This window comes from Cherax quadricarinatus, chromosome 25 (genome assembly GCF_038502225.1).
Source record: "Cherax quadricarinatus isolate ZL_2023a chromosome 25, ASM3850222v1, whole genome shotgun sequence".
NCBI classification, from domain to species: domain Eukaryota; kingdom Metazoa; phylum Arthropoda; class Malacostraca; order Decapoda; family Parastacidae; genus Cherax; species Cherax quadricarinatus.
In genome coordinates this window covers 5,194,079-5,213,978 of record NC_091316.1, presented here as the reverse complement: position 1 = coordinate 5,213,978, position 19,900 = coordinate 5,194,079, and the positions used below count along the sequence as shown (strand labels likewise).

The following is a 19,900-nucleotide window of genomic DNA, read 5'->3' as shown; positions in this document are numbered from 1 at the left end:
TGAATGACTGACTGATTAGCCATCACATACAACGAGTTGACGAAGCTTTCAGAAACCTGCTCCCTGTTCCATAAGTATTTCTTATGCTTTAATATCCTTACCTCGGAGATCTAGCTAACGCATGATAGTCTTCAATCCAGATGGAAGATAGTTCTTTTCAGCTGACAGCCTCGGTGTGGACCTCAAGTACTTTTACTAGTACATGAGAGAGTTCTTCATCTCGGATACTGAGAGTTCAGTCTCACGCTAATGAGACTGAACTGTGGGATAAGAAAACTGGCATGTTTACAACAGAGTTTTTGAGATCATTTATTTAAGAGAAAACATACTGTTTGTGTCTACGACACCTGTGTAGCCTAAGTACAAACAACATGGATGACGTCACGGTTGTCACACACCTAGGACGCTCGCACGAGCAGCGCTGTTGTCTCCGTCAGAGCAGACGGGCGCCGTCCTCTCGGGTCCAGTTACTCTCAGAGTAACCAGGGTCGCCCCCATCTAGGGGGGCAGTGGGGAGGGAGGCCGTCCGCACCGCGCAGCACTGCTTGTACTTCTTTGTACACTTGTTGGCGGCACCTGTACACTTCGTGGCCCTGGCAGCACCTGTAACACTTGGTGGCCCTGGCGGCACCTGTACATTTGGTGGCCCTGCCCTACACCGGGGCATCAGGACTAAACTCTCAACTCTCCAGGACTGCTAGACTTTACAAACAAAACAACATTCAGTACACAGTTTTGTGAGTGCATGTGTCTGGTGGTGAGGCTCTTGATGGTTCAGTTAGCCCCTACATGGTGAAGCCACAGCCTGGCGTCAATAAGGCGGGGCCACAGCTTGACATCAATGTGGCAGGGCCACAGCTCGGCATCAATTGTGGAGACTCTACAGGTTAACAGCAACACCTGGTGAAGCCACACCATGTCAACACCTGGTGAAGGCACACTGTGATGTCAACACCTGGTGAAGCCACACCATAATATGAACACTTGGTGAAGCCACACAATGATGTTAACGCCCGGTGAAGCCATACCATGACATCAACACTTGGTGAAGCCACACCATGACATCAACACCTGGGGAAGCCACACCATGACATCACCTGGTGAAGCCACACCATGACATCAGCACCTGGAGAATCCACACCATGACATCAACACGTGGCAAAGCCACACAATGGCATTAACACCCGCCTCAGCCACACAATGACATCACCTGGTGAAGCCACACCATGACATCAGCACCAGGTGAAGCCACACCATGACATCACTTGGCAAAGCCACACCATGGAATCAGCACATGGTGAAGCCACACTATGACATCACCTGGTAAAGCCACACCATGACGTTAGCACCTGGTGAAGCCACAATTTGACAACATTTGGTGAACCACACCATGCCATCAATACATGTAAAAGCCACACCATGACATCAGCACCTGGTGAAGCCACACCATGACAACACCTGGCGAAGCCACAATATGACATCAACACCTGATGAAGCCTCACCATGACATCACCTGGTGAACCCACACCATGACATCACCTGGTGAAGCCACACCATGACATCACCTGGTGAAGCCACACCATGACATCACCTGGTGAAGCCACACCATGACATCACCTGGTGAAGCCACACCATGACATCAGCACCTGGTGAAGCCACACCATGACATCAGCACCTGGTGAAGTCACAAACGATGCTGTGCCCCCAGCAACGTCAACACTTCAGACAAGCATACAATATTGTTATTAAGTAAGACAACCGATGAGTTTGTAAATTAACCGCATTAGATTATATATTTATGCTTTGTCCTGCAGAGGCGCAGCTGTTCAGATTACCACCACACAGATTATGTAGGTACTGTTGTTTGAATAAGAAATGGGAACTCATGGGAGAGGATGGGTTGCACTGCACGGCTCTGACGATGACCTCCCTTCGCACATGACACACAGGTATGACGATTTACTCCATGTAACACGTATGAGTCTGATGATTAGCCCCGCGTAGCACATATGGATTTGATGATTTACCCCGTGTAACACACATGGGTCTGATGATGATCCCCCATGTAACACATAGAGGTTTAATGATTAACCCCGTATAGCACATATGGGTTTAATAACTAACCCTATATAGCACACAGGGGTCTGATGATGGCTCCCTTGTAAAAAAAATAACATGTAAAGGTCTGAGAATGATTCCCGTGTAGCACAAAACTTATGATGATGACTCCCATGTAATGTGCACTCATGTCTTATGATGATCGGTCCCCATTTATGACATGCTCACAGGTCTGATAATGGTCCTTCATGAAACACACACGAATCTGCTGTTGGATCCCATGTCACACACACACACACACACACACACACACACACAGGTGAGTACACACATAACACACACACATAACACGCACACATAACACACACACATAACACACACACCACACATCACACACAATCACACACATCACACACACACATCACACACACACATCACACACCCACACACACACACACACACACACACACACACACACACACACACACACACACACAACACACACACACACACACACACACACACACACGAAAGGTCAGATGTCTATCGACAACTAGTTTTGAGAAATGGTAAAACACAAACACACACACACACACACACTCGCAAATACAACAGGCCTAGTGTCTAATCGACATGTGCCTAGTACAAAATGGTAACTAACACACACACACACACACACACACACACACACACACACAACACACACACACAAATACAACAGACCTAGTGTCTAATCGACATGTGCCTAGGACAAAATGGTAACTAACACACACACACACACACACACACACACACACACACACACACACTCTTTACAACCATGTGAAACAGTCTGAAGATGACCAGTCTCACACACCTGTCTCATCGTGAATTTGTGAGTGGGGTGAGGGAATGGGGTGAGGGAGTGGGGCGATGGAGTGGGGCGAGGGAGTGGGGCGAGGGAGTGGGGCGAGGGAGTGGGGCGAGGGAGTGGGGCGAGGGAGTGGGGCGAGGGAGTGGGGCGAGGGAGTGGGGCGAGGGAGTGGGGCGAGGGAGTGGGGCGAGGGAGTGGGGCGAGGGAGTGGGGCGAGGGAGTGGGGTGAGGGAGTGGGGTGAGGGAGTGGGGTGAGGGAGAGTATACTAGCACACAGCTGAGCCTACCTTCTGCACTTATGGCCACCTGGTTTTGATTTTATTAGATAAGGGATTCATGTGTTCTGCTTCAAATGTCTCTCCTCTGTGCACAATGTAACAGTAACAAAAAAAAGGTTGATCTGGAAAGGAGGGTCTGTGGTAAACATCAGTACCAAAAACATGAGTCTCCCCTCAACATGCGCGCCCACAGGTGAGGGGTAACTCTACCAAACCGGGACATAGGCTAGAGTATCTGCCCTCCAGAACTCCCTGTCTAACCCCCATCCACCCCGCTCCCGTAGCCAACACCTCATCTTAGTCAAGTTATAATAAATTTTAAAGATTACGTTTTCTCTTCTGCTGATTTTCATTTTTCGTTTTGACAATTTTTTTTGGTTTCTGTGTGCAAGTCAGTGCATGGGAGTCTTGTGTGCATGGGTGCATACATGCAAGTCTGTGTGTGTGTTGTGGGGATGGGGAGGCGCTGGCGGCGGGTCAAGGACGGCTTGGCACTGGGAGCCAGAAGAGAGTCCGGGGCAGCACTCAGGTCTACTACTGTACAAGTGAGGAGTGGGACAATCACCACACACCCCGACCCGAGTATAAAACCTTATATCATAATATGTACAAAATATACATAGATGAAACTAAAGACTTTGTGTGTGCATCTTGTACTCGTTGCACTCCCACTGTCTCCAGTTATCACATATACAAGAACAGGTAACGTGAAGAGGGTAACTTTAGTTTCATTCGGTCAGTTCCCTCAGTGGGTAGTGAACCCAGCATGGTCTCTGTCTTCTTAGGCTGACCAGACACGGATCTCTTAAGTACTTTATTTCTGTCGTTGAACACCTGCTTTGTTGTGTTTCTAAATACATGCTTAGCATAAGTTTCTATCTGGTTGTCCATCAGGCAACGGTTAAGTGTTTAATATGATTATTTTCATAATTTTAACTCCCTGTCACTGAGAATCACCGGAGTCCTTATTTAAGTTATGTGTTCCTTCACTGCACCAAGTGTACACAGGTTCGGTGTTAACCAATGAAGTCCCTCTCCAGGACTAACTCCATGCTACTTAAATCTTCATTGCCCTTGGTAACTCCACCCACGAAGGTGTTTACGGATTTCTCACACTCCGTAACCCACCAGGTGGACGAGCACCGCCGCTACACCGATGATACCCTTTCATTCCACCTCTGCCAAGACCAAAATAATCCTGCGACGTCACCCATACTCCCGCTAAAACGAAGTATGGGAGGGAGGAATCCTTTTGCCATTGGCGTGTAAGCGCCAAGTCTTGGTGTGGTTGTGGTTGTGGTGGTGGTGGGGTGGGTGTGATGAGCGCCCGCTGTGTACGGTGGTGATGATAATGAGTGAGATGGAGGCGAGGTGGGCGGCGGCTGGTGGATGGGTCCTTCTGAAGATTGTTGTGCGGTTCATCACCGGAAGGCAGTTGCCAGGGTGGGAAGCTGGAAGGAGGAGACGGGCGGGGTGTGGGTGTGACCCGGAGTCTGGGCGTGAGCGACGGACGTGAGGGCGTGGGCGGCGGAGGAGAGGGCGTGTGAGGCAGCGGAGGTGGGCACGTTCCCAGGGGTGAGGCCAGGATTCGTGCCCAGAGCCGCCTGTCACATGCTACCCATGTATGGCCAGTTGAATGTCGACCCGGAGAGCAACATGTCCCTGTTGGAAAGTTTTATTAGGTATAAAATACGTGAAAAGTAAAAGTACAGTACTAACTTCACTGTAGTTTTTTAATTATGGTTATAAAAAAAATGAATATATTTTTACAATATTGGTGCCGAATAAGTAAAACTTACTATTTTGGCTTAAATAGCAACGCTCTTCTTGCTGAATAAGGAAAGTCTTTTAGAGTAAAAGACTTTAATCCACAATAATATTTATTACATGACACAACATGAATTACTTGAGTGCGATGAACAAGAGGTATGATGGAGTGTTTCTACCTGATGAGTGTCTCTATGGGCGTCTTGCCGACCAGTCTGACGAAGAAGAGTTGTTCTATGACGGTAGATGAGACCGTGCGCAGGGACGGGAGGCGCAGCAGCAGCTTGCCGAACCTGGTGGGTTGGTTGGGGTACTGCGTCCGACAGTATTCCTCCAGGGCACACTGAGACTTCTCTTGAAGACCCTCGATGTGTGACAGGTCACTCAGTCCACACGCGTCTGCAAATGAAGAAACATTATTGTGGCTGCTCATGTGCACTTGTAGCAAAACACTTTTTTTTTTTTTACTGTTACGGAAAAATTAATCAGAAAATACGATTTTATTCTCCCGCATATTATTGAACTGCTTTTAATTTGCACACCGCCATACTAAAATCAAATATTACAGAAATTCCTTCCTTGGTTTATTGTTGGAATCAGTTGTTGCTAAAGGCCTACAGATCTACAGAGCCATCACAACCTGCTTGATTTCGTACATGGCCGAGGTTGTAGTCCAGTTTCTTCTTGAAATCTACTCGTGTTCCAACAATATGTCTTGTATCTACTGGTAGCAGGCTGAAGAGTCTTGTCATAATTAACTATATATTATCTAATTGTGGATATCAAAGAAGTGAACCTAACGAAGTTAGAAGAAAGAAGGATCAAGGGAAATGTGAAAACAACCTACAACATTCTTAGTAGCAGTAAAATTACGAGTTTTCAAAGATGTTACTTCTTTGAGCTAGATAACAGAATTGCAATTACCTTCAAAAGAGGGCATTCTTCACTCCCTCCAAAGATAAACTACCTGTGTATCAGTTGTTACGATGTGGGAAAATAGTTCCCTTATTCTACATGGCCAGTACACGCTACCTCAATGATCCAATAAAGATATCTGCGTCTCTCATAAGCCCAGCCCCCTCTACCTCAGCGAGAAATAGAACAGAGTGCGGCGGAAGCTTTTTATGAAGTTAAATATCACCGTTGAAGACAATCAAAAGAGGCATTCACAAGTTATCACATGGAAACTAATATCCCAATTACCTCTGGTTTATTCCTTAATCCCTTCCTTCCCGCCGTGTCACTACTCACTTCTCTCACTTATTTCCTGCGTCTTGTAATTCGTAAAAATTCGCTTATTTTTAATATTAGACAATAATTACTTTTATTCAATATTGTATCAGATTTGATTCCCTTATATACATCAGAATCAGGAGGAGAAGACGAAGGAGGAAGAGGAAGCACAGGAGAAAGAGGAGTAAGAAGCTCAAGAGGCGTAAGAGAAGAAGAATCGAAACCTCTCCCAGCTCGATACAAAAACACACCTTTTATTCCCCTTCCTCTTCCCAGCGCAGCCAAACAGTAGTGAATGTGTGTGTGTGTTTAGTGGAGTCCTCACCACCTGACGCCAACACAAATAATTATGAAAATTACACTCAAAGGGAATCATACACTGTGACTGCAAAATATATAATGATTTAATTTCTCTATAGTAAGTGCTGTTTGAATATGGACGGAGTATTGAAGATGCTGTTTAACAGGTGTGTGATAGAGTCAATATAGTATCTGGTGTATTAAGAGAGAGAGAGAGGAGAGAGAGAGAGAGAGAGAGAGAGAGAGAGAGAGAGAGAGAGAGCGAGAGAGAGAGAGAGAGAGAGAGAGAGAGAGAGAGAGAGAGAGAGAGAGAGAGAGAGAGAGAGAGAGAGAGAGAATAATATTTATATTAATGTTAGGAAGCGATTAATTGTAAGAGCTCGGTTAAAGACTAATTTATTATTAAAAATGCACTAAATCCGTTAGGGTCACAACGCTTTATAGCAAGCGCTTGTTAATACCTATAGGTTTAACGTTATTCTATATTATTATTATTATTATTATTAATCCATCCCTTCACGAGAGAGACTCGTCGGACATACTTTTTTAAAATTGGTCGCAAATAAATTATTTTTTTTTGTTCTTAGTGGTAATAGTGTCGAGACATCTGAAAATTGATTGTAAATAGGATTTTGACAGTTTGCGTACCCATTCCTGAAATCTATATGTGGGTTTAAATGACATTGATCCCATGCCAAGAATTACGTGAACCTTGTCCTAGTTACAATACACCAATTTTGAGAATTTGAAACAGACTGAAAGAGGCTTTATCATGTTATAAGCGAAATTAATGGAAGATACTATGGTAGAGAAAAGGGAAGAAGTCTTGTAATCATTTTAAGGAATCCCTCCAGGGATACCTAAAAGTAAACAACAGTGCCGCAAGTTAGTCCCCAAACATCCCTGACAAAACACAAAATTACTCCTCCCGGGAAGAGCTAATCCACTGCTCAGGATAATTTGACAGCGGACACAGACAGACTGAAATGAGAGGTACTAAGACAAGATGGCGCAGGAGGAAGTTAGAAACACAGACGAGTCTAGGAATGGAAGGTTAGGTAAGATTTGTCATAAAGCAGGATAATTGTTTCCTGACGCGGGTCTTAAGTCAGGTGATGATCCGTTACTGGAACCTTTGGTCATCTGACTGAGGCCTTCTGCTGGCTTACCTGTTCACCCCTTTAAAACTTAACGTTATACTTCTTCAATCTCACGGTGTGAAGGTGGAAGGATCTGGAGCGGTAAAGGTATATACACTCCAACACATTTAGGAATAGGTATGAACAGGGGAGGGGGCTAAAGAGGCCAGGGATAAGGAAGGTCAGCTATTGAAAGGTTAAAGGCGGGGACAGGAGCTGAGAATCAATTCCAGCAAACACAGTTTGCCGAGTAAACGCGCGCGCACACACGCACACGCGCCAGGAGCTGAGTCTCGACCCCTGCAACCACAATTAGGTGAGTACATACACACACACACACACACACACACACACACACACACACACACACACACACACACACACACACACACACACACACACATTTCCCGACGTACAGAAACCAACTGTCAGCCACTATAAGAAAAACCTATGCAAGATTTTTGCCACAAGAGTGCTGTTTTGTTACTGGTATTGTGTGCAGGCAAGACGGAGGACGCCCTGGTTACCGACGATGACGATAACAAACACTGCAACGATGACGACGACGGCGAAGACGACAGCGACGATGACGAACACTGGGACTGGTGAGTGGCACACAACACCTCCGGAAGTCTTCCTCCGCGACGATGACGAACACTGGGACTCGTCAGTGGCACACAACACCTCCGGAAGTCTTCCTCCGCCAACAATACCCCGTCTCTGTGCTGCCTCTTCTCCTGTATTAGCTTCTTGGACGTCTGGCAAGGACTGATGACCTTCTTGTCTCAACGTTGCCTGGCCGGAGATTGGCGGAGATGGACACTGTCTCATAGGGGTGGATCCATGGGGAGAAGGGCCATGGGGAAGCAACGGTCCCCCTCGGCCTACTATAAAAGACTTTTTTTTTTTTTGGCCATATAAAACTTTTGATTTGCACTGATTGTTGTTACTTATACAAACACTTTTTGACATTTAAAACCCATTAACTGGTAAAAAAAAATCGCGTCTCCAATGTGCTATCATTCCAATACCGGTACAGACAAGAGTGGCGCCTCTGGACAGTTCCTGAATCCGGCCCTGATGCCTCCAGAACCTGCTTGTCAAACTGACCATCTGGCTCGTGGCGATGTGATGGTGTGGGCCCCGGGGAGCAGACCGTCCTCAGGCTTAAACAACGTACGTAAGCATACCAACGCACTGACGGACCGTGATGTGACGCAAAATTCCAGATGTACGCCACCAGTTAGTTACTGTCAGTGAATATAAGTTAATTTACACTTTTACCTAACGTAAAATAACCAATACCACTTTTCATGACACAAACAACAAATGTGTTATGGACATGCAGTGTTAGATAACTTCATTATATAAAAATGTTTGGCCCACCATTGCAATAAACAAACTCATTGGTGGACGAAACGTTGCGTGGTTCTCTCTATACAAAGAGAACAACGTCCAGTATTGGGCCCCTACTTAAACAAGATGGGTCCTACACAGATGACAGCAAGGAAATAAGTGAACTACTCAAGTCTCAGTATGACTCAGTTTTTAGCAAGCCTCTAACCAGACAGAGTCGAAGATCAAAATGATTTTTTTACGAGAGAGCCACAGAATTTGGTTAACACAAGCCTATCTGATGTTATCCTGACGCCAAATGACTTCGAACAGGCGATAAATGACATGCTCATGCACTCTGCCCCAGGGCCATACTCATGGAACTCCGTGTTCACCAAGAACTGCAAGAAGCCCCTATCACGAGCTTTTACCATCCTATGGAGAGGGAACATGGACACGGGCGTCGTCCCACAGTTACTAAAAACAACAGACATAGCCCCACTCCACAAAGGGGGCAGTAAAGCAATAGCAAAGAACTACAGACCGATAGCACTAACATCCCATATCATAAAAATCTTTGAAAGGGTCCTAAGAAGCAAGATCGCCACCCATCTAGAAACCCATCAATTACACAACCCAGGGCAACATGGATTTAGAGCAGGTCGCTCCTGTCTGTCTCAACTACTGGATCATTACGACAAGGTCCTAGATGCACTAGAAGACAAAAAGAATGCAGATGTAATATATACAAACTTTGCAAAAGCCTTCGACAAGTGTGACCATGGCATAATAGAGCACAAAATGCGTGCTAAAGGAATAACAGGAAAAGTTGGTAGATGGATCTATAATTTCCTCACAAAGAGTAGAAGTCAACAGAGAAAAGTCCGAGGCGGCTACGGTGAAAAGCTCTGTTCCACAAGGCACAGTACTCGCTCCCATCTTGTTTCTCATCCTCATATCTGACATAGACAAGGATGTCAGCCACAGCACCGTGTCTTCCTTTGCAGATGACACCCGAATCTGCATGACTGTCTTCCATTGCAGACACTGCAAGGCTCCAGGCGGGCATCAACCAAATCTTTCAGTGGGCTGCAGAAAACAATATGAAGTTCAACGATGAGAAATTTCAATTACTCAGATATGGTAAACACTAGGAAATTAAAACGTCATCAGAGTACAAAACAAATTCCGGCCACAAAATAGAGCGAAAAACCAACGTCAAAGACCTGGGAGTGATCATGTCGGAGGATCTCACCTTCAAGAACCATAACATTGTATCAATCGCATCTGCTAGAAAAATGACAGGATGGATAATGAGAACCTTCAAAACTAGGGATGCAAAGCCCATGATGACACTCTTCAGGTCGCTTGTTCTATCTAGGCTGGAATATTGCTGCACACTAACAGCACCTTTCAAGGCAGGTGAAATTGCTGACCTAGAAAATGTACAGAGAACCTTCATGGCGCGCATAACGGAAATAAAACACCTCAATTACTGGGAGCGCTTGAAGTTCCTGAACCTGTATTCCCTGGAACGCAGGCGGGAGAGATACATGATTATATACACCTGGAAAATCCTAGAGGGACTAGTACCGAACTTGCACACGAAAATCACTCATAACGAAAGCAAAAGACTTGGCAGACGATGCAACATCCCCCCAATGAAAAGCAGGGGTGTCACTAGCACGTTAAGAGACAATACAATAAGTGTCAGGGGCCCGAGACTGTTCAACTGCCTCCCAGCATACATAAGGGGGATTACCAATAGACCCTTGGCAGTCTTCAAGCTGGCACTGGACAAGCGCCTAAAGTCGGTACCTGACCAGCCGGGCTGTAGCTCGTACGTTGGATTGCGTGCAGCCAGCAGTAACAGCCTGGTTGATCAGGCTCTGATCCACCAGGCCGCCTGGTCACAGACCGGGCCGCGGGGGCGTTGACCCCCGGAACTCTCTCCAGGTAAACTCCAAGTAATACATTTTTGTGTGTAGGCTCAAATATAGAGTAAATAAACAAACTACAGTACAGTACTTACGGAAACGCAGCTGAGTGAGGGGGGGAGGAGTATAGTAATCAATGTTTGAGAAATGTAAATAAGAGAGATTAAATGTCAACAGAGGAAAATACAGAGTGATAAAATATAAACTGGTAAATCCTATTACGAGAAGATTTTCGGCCGCGGTAGAGGCCACACAGTGTGCAAAATAAAACCAACAGTCTCGCAACTGTTTTAATCACGTTCTTGTACATGAATGGTGTACAGTACCGACAAGATGAAAATTAGACATATGCAACATCTGGGTATATTGCATATGTGTGTAATTTTCAATCACGTTCTTACTCTCCTGACATGCTCTTGGACACTCACTAAGCCTCTCATCACATCACGTTAGTTAATTTTTCTGGACGAAATACCGAAAAAAATAACAATGTAACCTGAACTAATGCATTAATGATGACGGAACGGCCTGGCTTGGGTCAATATGTCTTTTCAGTCATACGGGAAAGATGCAAAAGAAGAGATAGACGTAATATATGGTGTGATCCATCAGCCACCATCAATCCTGGTGTCATACACTCAGCCGATCAGCCACCATCTATCCTGGTGTCATACAATCAGCCGATCAGCCACCATCAATCCTGGTGTCATACACTCAGCCGATCAGCCACCATCTATCCTGGTGTCATACAATCAGCCGATCAGCCACCATCTATCCTGGTGTCATCCACTCAGCCGATCAGCCACCATCAATCCTGGTGTCATACAATCAGCCGATCAGCCACCATCTATCCTGGTGTCATCCACTCAGCCACCATCAATCCCCCCATCCATGTACCGCATGGGAAATACACGACGAAGCAATTTATCAACATTGAAATTCAAAGTAGGAACCATCAGTAGCGAAAAGAATGCATTAATTCAAAACTAAAGTATAAGGGAATGTGGGTATAATGAGACCAATACACCACAAGCGGAAGTACAATCTCACTAATGCCTTATTATATATGTTGTGCCTAATAGATAAAACTGGCCAATTAGCAAGAATTCGTTTAAAATTAAGTCCTTTCTAAAATTTTCTCTTGTACGTTTAAAGATTCCATATATACATGTATATATATATATACATATATATATATATATATATATATATATATATATATATATATATATATATATATATATATATATATATATATATATATATATATATATATATATATATATATATATACTACATATATATATATATACATCTATATATATATATACATATATATATATATATATATATATATATATATATATATATATATATATATATATATATATATATATAGGTAGTAGGTTGGGTAGGTAGTAGGTTGGTAGACAGCAACCACCCAGGGAAGTACTACCGTCCTGCCAGATGACTGTGAAACTGAAACCTGTAACTGTTTTGCATGATGGTAGGACTGCTGGTTTCTTTTTGTCTCATAAACACGCTAGATAACAGGGATATCTTGCTACTCCTACTTACACTTTGGTCACACTTCACAGACACGCACATGCATATATATATATATATACATACATCTAGGTTTTTCCCCTTTTTCTAAATAGCTCTTGTTCCTCTTTATTTCTTCTATTGTCCATGGGGAAGTGGAAAAGAATCTTTCCTCCGTAAGCCATGCGTGTCGTATGAGGCGACTAAAATGCCGGGAGCAATGGGCTAGTAACCCCTTCTCCTGTAGACATTTACTAAAAAAGAGAAGAAGAAAAACTTTATAAAACTGGGATGCTTAAATGTGCGTGGATGTAGTGAGGATGACAAGAAACAGATGATTGCTGATGTTATGAATGAAAAGAAGTTGGATGTCCTGGCCCTAAGCGAAAAAGCTGAAGGGGGTAGGGGAGTTTCGGTGGGGGGAAATAAATGGGATTAAATCTGGAGTATCTGAGAGAGTTAGAGCAAAGGAAGGGGTAGTAGTAATGTTGAATGATCAGTTATGGAAGGAGAAAAGAGAATATGAATGTGTAAATTCAAGAATTATGTGGATTAAAGTAAAGGTTGGATGCGAGAAGTGGGTCATAATAAGCGTGTATGCACCTGGAGAAGAGAGGAATGCAGAGGAGAGAGAGAGATTTTGGGAGATGTTAAGTGAATGTATAGGAGCCTTTGAACCAAGTGAGAGAGTAATTGTGGTAGGGGACCTGAATGCTAAAGTAGGAGAAACTTTTAGAGAGGGTGTGGTAGGTAAGTTTGGGGTGCCAGGTGTAAATGATAATGGGAGCCCTTTGATTGAACTTTGTATAGAAAGGGGTTTAGTTATAGGTAATACATATTTTAAGAAAAAGAGGATAAATAAGTATACAAGATATGATGTAGGGCGAAATGACAGTAGTTTGTTGGATTATGTATTGGTAGATAAAAGACTGTTGAGTAGACTTCAGGATGTACATGTTTATAGAGGGGCCACAGATATATCAGATCACTTTCTAGTTGTAGCTACACTGAGAGTAAAAGGTAGATGGGATACAAGGAGAATAGAAGCATCAGGGAAGAGAGAGGTGAAGGTTTATAAACTAAAAGAGGAGGCAGTTAGGGTAAGATATAAACAGCTATTGGAGGATAGATGGGCTAATGAGAGCATAGGCAATGGGGTCGAAGAGGTATGGGGTAGGTTTAAAAATGTAGTGTTAGAGTGTTCAGCAGAAGTTTGCGGTTACAGGAAAGTGGGTGCGGGAGGGAAGAGGAGCGATTGGTGGAATGATGATGTGAAGAGAGTAGTAAGGGAGAAAAAGTTAGCATATGAGAAGTTTTTACAAAGTAGAAGTGATGCAAGGAGGGAAGAGTATATGGAGAAAAAGAGAGAGGTTAAGAGAGTGGTGAAGCAATGTAAAAAGAGAGCAAATGAGAGAGTGGGTGAGATGTTATCAACAAATTTTGTTGAAAATAAGAAAAAGTTTTGGAGTGAGATTAACAAGTTAAGAAAGCCTAGAGAACAAATGGATTTGTCAGTTAAAAATAGGAGAGGAGAGTTATTAAATGGAGAGTTAGAGGTATTGGGAAGATGGAGGGAATATTTTGAGGAATTGTTAAATGTTGATGAAGATAGGGAAGCTGTGATTTCGTGTATAGGGCAAGGAGGAACAACATCTTGTAGGAGTGAGGAAGAGCCAGTTGTGAGTGTGGGGGAAGTTCGTGAGGCAGTAGGTAAAATGAAAGGGGGTAAGGCAGCCGGGATTGATGGGATAAAGATAGAAATGTTAAAAGCAGGTGGGGATATAGTTTTGGAGTGGTTGGTGCAATTATTTAATAAATGTATGGAAGAGGGTAAGGTACCTAGGGATTGGCAGAGAGCATGCATAGTTCCTTTGTATAAAGGCAAAGGGGATAAAAGAGAGTGCAAAAATTATAGGGGGATAAGTCTGTTGAGTATACCTGGCAAAGTGTATGGTAGAGTTATTATTGAAAGAATTAAGAGTAAGACGGAGAATAGGATAGCAGATGAACAAGGAGGCTTTAGGAAAGGTAGGGGGTGTGTGGACCAGGTGTTTACAGTGAAACATATAAGTGAACAGTATTTAGATAAGGCTAAAGAGGTCTTTGTGGCATTAATGGATTTGGAAAAGGCGTATGACAAGGTGGATAGGGGGGCAATGTGGCAGATGTTGCAGGTGTATGGTGTAGGAGGTAGGTTACTGAAAGCAGTGAAGAGTTTTTACGAGGATAGTGAGGCTCAAGTTAGAGTATGTAGGAAAGAGGGAAATTATTTCCCAGTAAAAGTAGGCCTTAGACAAGGATGTGTGATGTCACCGTGGCTGTTTAATATATTTATAGATGAGGTTGTAAGAGAAGTAAATGCGAGGGTCTTGGCAAGAGGCGTGGAGTTAAAAGATAAAGAATCACACATAAAGTGGGAGTTGTCACAGTTGCTCTTTGCTGATGACACTGTGCTCTTGGGAGATTCTGAAGAGAAGTTGCAGAGATTGGTGGATGAATTTGGTAGGGTGTGCAAAAGAAGAAAATTGCAAGCGAATACAGGAAAGAGTAAAGTTATGAGGATAACAAAAAGATTAGGTGATGAAAGATTGGATATCAGATTGGAGGGAGAGAGTATGGAGGAGGTGAATGTATTCAGATATTTGGGAGTGGACGTGTCAGCGGATGGGTCTATGAAAGATGAGGTGAATCATAGAATTGATGAGGGGAAAAGGGTGAGTGGTGCACTTAGGAGTCTGTGGAGACAAAGAACTTTGTCCTTGGAGGCAAAGAGGGGAATGTATGAGAGTATAGTTGTACCAACGCTCTTATATGGGTGTGAAGCGTGGGTGATGAATGTTGCAGCGAGGAGAAGGCTGGAGGCAGTGGAGATGTCATGTCTGAGAGCAATGTGTGGTGTGAATATAATGCAGAGAATTCGTAGTTTGGAAGTTAGGAGGAGGTGCGGGATTACCAAAACTGTTGTCCAGAGGGCTGAGGAAGGGTTGTTGAGGTGGTTCGGACATGTGGAGAGAATGGAGCGAAACAGAATAACTTCAAGAGTGTATCAGTCTGTAGTGGAAGGAAGGCGGGGTAGGGGTCGGCCTAGGAAAGGTTGGAGGTAGGGGGTAAAGGAGGTTTTGTGTGCGAGGGGCTTGGACTTACAGCAGGCATGCGTGAGCGTGTTTGATAGGAGTGAATGGAGACAAATGGTTTTTAATACTTGACGTGCTGTTGGAGTGTGAGCAAATTAACATTTATGAAGGGGTTCAGGGAAACCGGCAGGCCGGACTTGAGTCCTGGAGATGGGAAGTACAGTGCCTGCACTCTGAAGGAGGGGTGTTAATGTTGCAGTTTAAAAACTGTAGTGTAAAGCACCCTTCTGGCAAGACAGTGATGGAGTGAATGATGGTGAAAGTTTTTCTTTTTCGGGCCACCCTGCCTTGGTGGGAATCGGCCAGTGTGATTATATATATATATATATATATATATATATATATATATATATATATATATATATATATATATATATATATATATATATATATATATATTATTTATGTTGATGCAAAAATTAATAATTTTGTGCCAAAATTACCTTAGAAAACTTACCTAACCTTACTGTAACAAGCACAATTTAATTTAGCCTAATCCAACTAAATATATTTTAGATAAGTTTACAATAATTTAATAATAAACACTGATATTTATTTTTTTTTTTCGTTAGGTTCAGAATGATTTTTGAGAAAATTGTTGCATACACAAATTTTCGCTTGCCTTATTCGGCAAGAAGAGCGTTGCCATTTAAGGGAAATTCGTAAGTTTTACCTATTCGGCACGACATTATTAATAATAATAATAATAATAGGAAAATTAACTGCTACTTTTGCGCAGGCTTGAGAATAATCATAGAGTATAACTGGTGCTGGAGACGAGAGAGTTCACCTCAGTCAACGTGACCAGTGACACTCTGCCTTCTTTCTCCTCGGCGGCGGCGGCGGCGGCGGCGGCGGCGGCAGCGGCAGCGGCAGCGGCAGCGGCAGCGGCAGCGGCAGCGGCAGCAGCAGCAGCAGCAGCAGCAGCAGCAGCAGCAGCAGCAGCAGCAGCAGCAGCAGCTGCTCCTCCTCCTCCTCTCCCTCCTCCGTTTAAGGCCGACCCTTCTGCCCATTATAATATGCCAGCAGATTCCTACACTCCGTTTAAGACAAACGAGCTCATATCTAAATTGTAGCGCGTAATTTTAGCCCTCATGAATATTCAGGGTAGGCGGCGGTCCTGCCAGGGACGGCGCGAATGCTCATCCTTTTTCCCTCCTGATATACGAGTCCACTTTTTCAAAACCTAATATTTACGGCATTATTTGCTATTACAAATTACAAAAACTGACTCGAAGCGTTGGATTTTGTAATAGCCTTAATTAATAAGAAGTGAAATAAGCATTTTTTTTTTCACATCGTATGATTTTAGTAAATGTAAATACGAGGAATTTCTCCATCCTCTCCGTACCACACAGTGAGCCATTATTGTGTCGTTACGTTTTCTTTAATGTCAGTGGCCGGAGTCATTAGGCTTTCGGTGATTAAACAACCGCAGACACCCCCGTTGCCCGTTTTAATTATTCTTGCGGCATGATTTTTGCTGCTCTGCCCTTGTGCGAGTGTCTCCCGCGATGCTTTATATTTATATTTATTCCCATACACGGGCGGAGAGGGGACACGAGGGCGGAACTGCCGTCTTATGCAAATTACCGAATGTTCGCAAACTCCGTTGAAATTTCCTAAGATATTTGATGGAATATGATAAAGGAAATCGTACACTGGTGCAGTAGTAATTCACTCGAAATTGTCAATTATAAAATCGTGTTTCTACGACTCACGAATTCGTAAAAGCACGACTGCAAACAAACCACGGAACGGGTGGGGCTTGAACCATTAGAAAGTGAGTTTTAGAACTCACTTGCAATGAGTTCGAACCCTACTCGGTTCCTGATTAGTGTTTCTACTTTTAGAGTGGAAAGAATGAAGGGTAATCTTTGAAGTTCGACTAAGCAGTTAATTATAAAATGCAAGAGCATCCTGACTACGTTAAGTAGTAAAATGTATTAAAGTTGGTGATTGGTGCGACAAATGGGGATAAAGACAAGACAGTGTAGTCACGTGTAGTTCAAATCCCTGAAATTTCCTCGTACAAAATATATAAATCTTTGAATTTTTAAAAAAAAAAGTAATATCCCCGAAATGTCCTTGACATTTATTTTTTATTTTTTTTTTTGCAACTCATAATGAATATTGAGTGTATTAACACGGGCAAGACTCCTGAGAGAGCGCCTGCAGCCTGTAGAAACAATTCATATGATTCCTCTTGCAGATCAACGACATTCAGATGATGAACTAACGTGATGGTGGAAGTTCATGTATTCTCTAAAAAAAAAACTGATACATCAGTAGTGTGCTGCTACCCTATTCTAAATAACAATTTAGATATTTCACCATGTAGGATAGGTCACATACGTAGTGTTGAAATCTGTCAGCCTGAGCTGGGAGACTTCAGTAGGGCAATGAGAATATCGTCAGGTACGAGTATTCCATTAAAGATTCATCAGCTACGGGAGCTTCAGGATAAGACCAGGATGATAGGACACAGATGGGAAAGACCTGGACGAGGAAACATGAATGGCAGAAACTCTCCCAAAAACAACACAAAATGAGCCAAAAAGATGCAAGATGAAATGCCCTGGTGAGGAAGGAGGTGGCAGTGAATATACTTGAGTGTGACATTCCTTTATAAGTGTGTTAACTGTCTGTGAAGACTGACCCCATACGAGGGTCACAACTGACTACTGGGCTGGGCAACCGTTGGAACTAGAAACTGACTATTGGACTGGACTACAGCTGAAACTAGAACCTGACTACTGGAATGGGCCATATCTGAGAGCCAGTGGGGACGGACCACCAGACCGGGCCACAACTCACTACCAGCGGTAACCGCAGCCACACCTGTCCAAGGTACTGTGGACAGGGAGCAGGGGAAGAAATGAGTGACGGTCCGGTGCCACTGAGGATCTAAGGGCCTCTTTACGACACCAACAACCGAGGTGGAAGATGCGATAAAGTTTTGATTGATTTGCTTTCAGGGCATAAAACCTCTCTGGAATATGAGGGACAAGGAGTGGACGGTCTCGCTCGCTGTGATTTATTGTTTAAGGAAGTAGTTCCACCTGTAGGGACCCGGAGATATGCAATCTAGGTCCGTAAAGGTTGGAAATGGTTTGGCGATATCGTCAACTGTGGAGGCAGACATGTATGTACCGTTCAGGACATTTATTATAAGAAACACTTCGCCACAATTGGACTAATGAAGCCACTGTGGCGAAATGTTCCCTTTAAGAATGTCCTGAACTGTAAACAAGTGTCCTTTTCCAGAGTTTGTTCGTAAAAAAATCAGCCTTTATTGATCGTCAAACAATCTTTTTTCGTAAGCCATAGAAAACATACAATTTTAGACTGTATGGACCAGAAAATAATCTTGGTCTGCATGGACCAGAAAGTCCCCAATCATGGTCTGACTGCATCATGAAACGAAATATTGACTGACAGAAAATTCACAACCTTAACCCGCATGGACCAGAAAACACAAACTTGATCCATATCACCTAGAAAACACACCACATTTGATAATATGTATTAGTAAGTTCAGAGAATCTTGGTCCTTATGGACCAGAACAGACACCATCTTGGTCCTTATGGACCAGAACAGACACCATCTTGGTCCTTATGGACCAGAACAGACACCATCTTGGTCCTTATGGACCAGAACAGACACCATCTTGGTCCTTATGGACCAGAACAGACACCATCTTGGTCCTTATGGACCAGAACAGACACCATCTTGGTCCTTATGAACCAGAACAGACACGCTAAGTCCATATGGACCAGAAGGCAATCTTGGTCCATATGTATCAGAACAGAATCTTGGTCCTTATGGGCCAGAACGGACACAATCTTGGCCCATAGGGACCAGAAAACAATCTTGATCTATATGGACCAAAAACTTCAAGATTAACACGAAGGTTTCACCAGAATAAAACTACCACCACTACCACTCCATTACTACTACCACCACCTCAGCGTCAACAAAAACTCCATCATATCAGGAACGTAAACGTTCTAACGTCAAAACATCACGTCGTGATGGCTTGCCAATTACCATACATCATTTTTTTTGCCCTTAAAATCAAACTATTTTCTGCACGAAAAAAATTACAAGGAAATAGACGGTCATATACTCTAAAATAGTCTTCAAATTTCGTGGACTTGCTTGTATATCCCTCTTCCTTCGTGTTATATATATATATATATATATATATATATATATATATATATATATATATATATATATATATATATATATATATATATATATGCAAGACAAGGCACAGGGGGGTGGAAATCTTCAGCTCGAGTACTTTCACACTTC

General features: G+C 43.4%; 1 protein-coding gene across 3 annotated transcripts in view; it reads right to left on the bottom strand.

Annotated features, from left to right (window-relative positions):
* Nucleotides 1–284: 284 nt before the first annotated feature.
* svp (COUP transcription factor 2) overlaps nucleotides 285–19,900 on the bottom strand; it is a 385,031-nt gene continuing 365,415 nt past the window's right edge. For 2 of the 3 annotated variants that reach the window (XM_070088577.1, XM_053778538.2), the window contains 2 exons: nucleotides 5,136–5,355; nucleotides 285–4,851 (listed from right to left, as the gene is read on the bottom strand). In XM_070088577.1, coding sequence (XP_069944678.1) covers nucleotides 4,797–4,851; nucleotides 5,136–5,355 — 275 coding nt within the window. In that variant the 3' untranslated portion in view covers nucleotides 285–4,796. The remainder of the gene's footprint in view (nucleotides 4,852–5,135; nucleotides 5,356–19,900) is intronic. The other variant, XR_011392399.1, reaches the window with a different exon arrangement.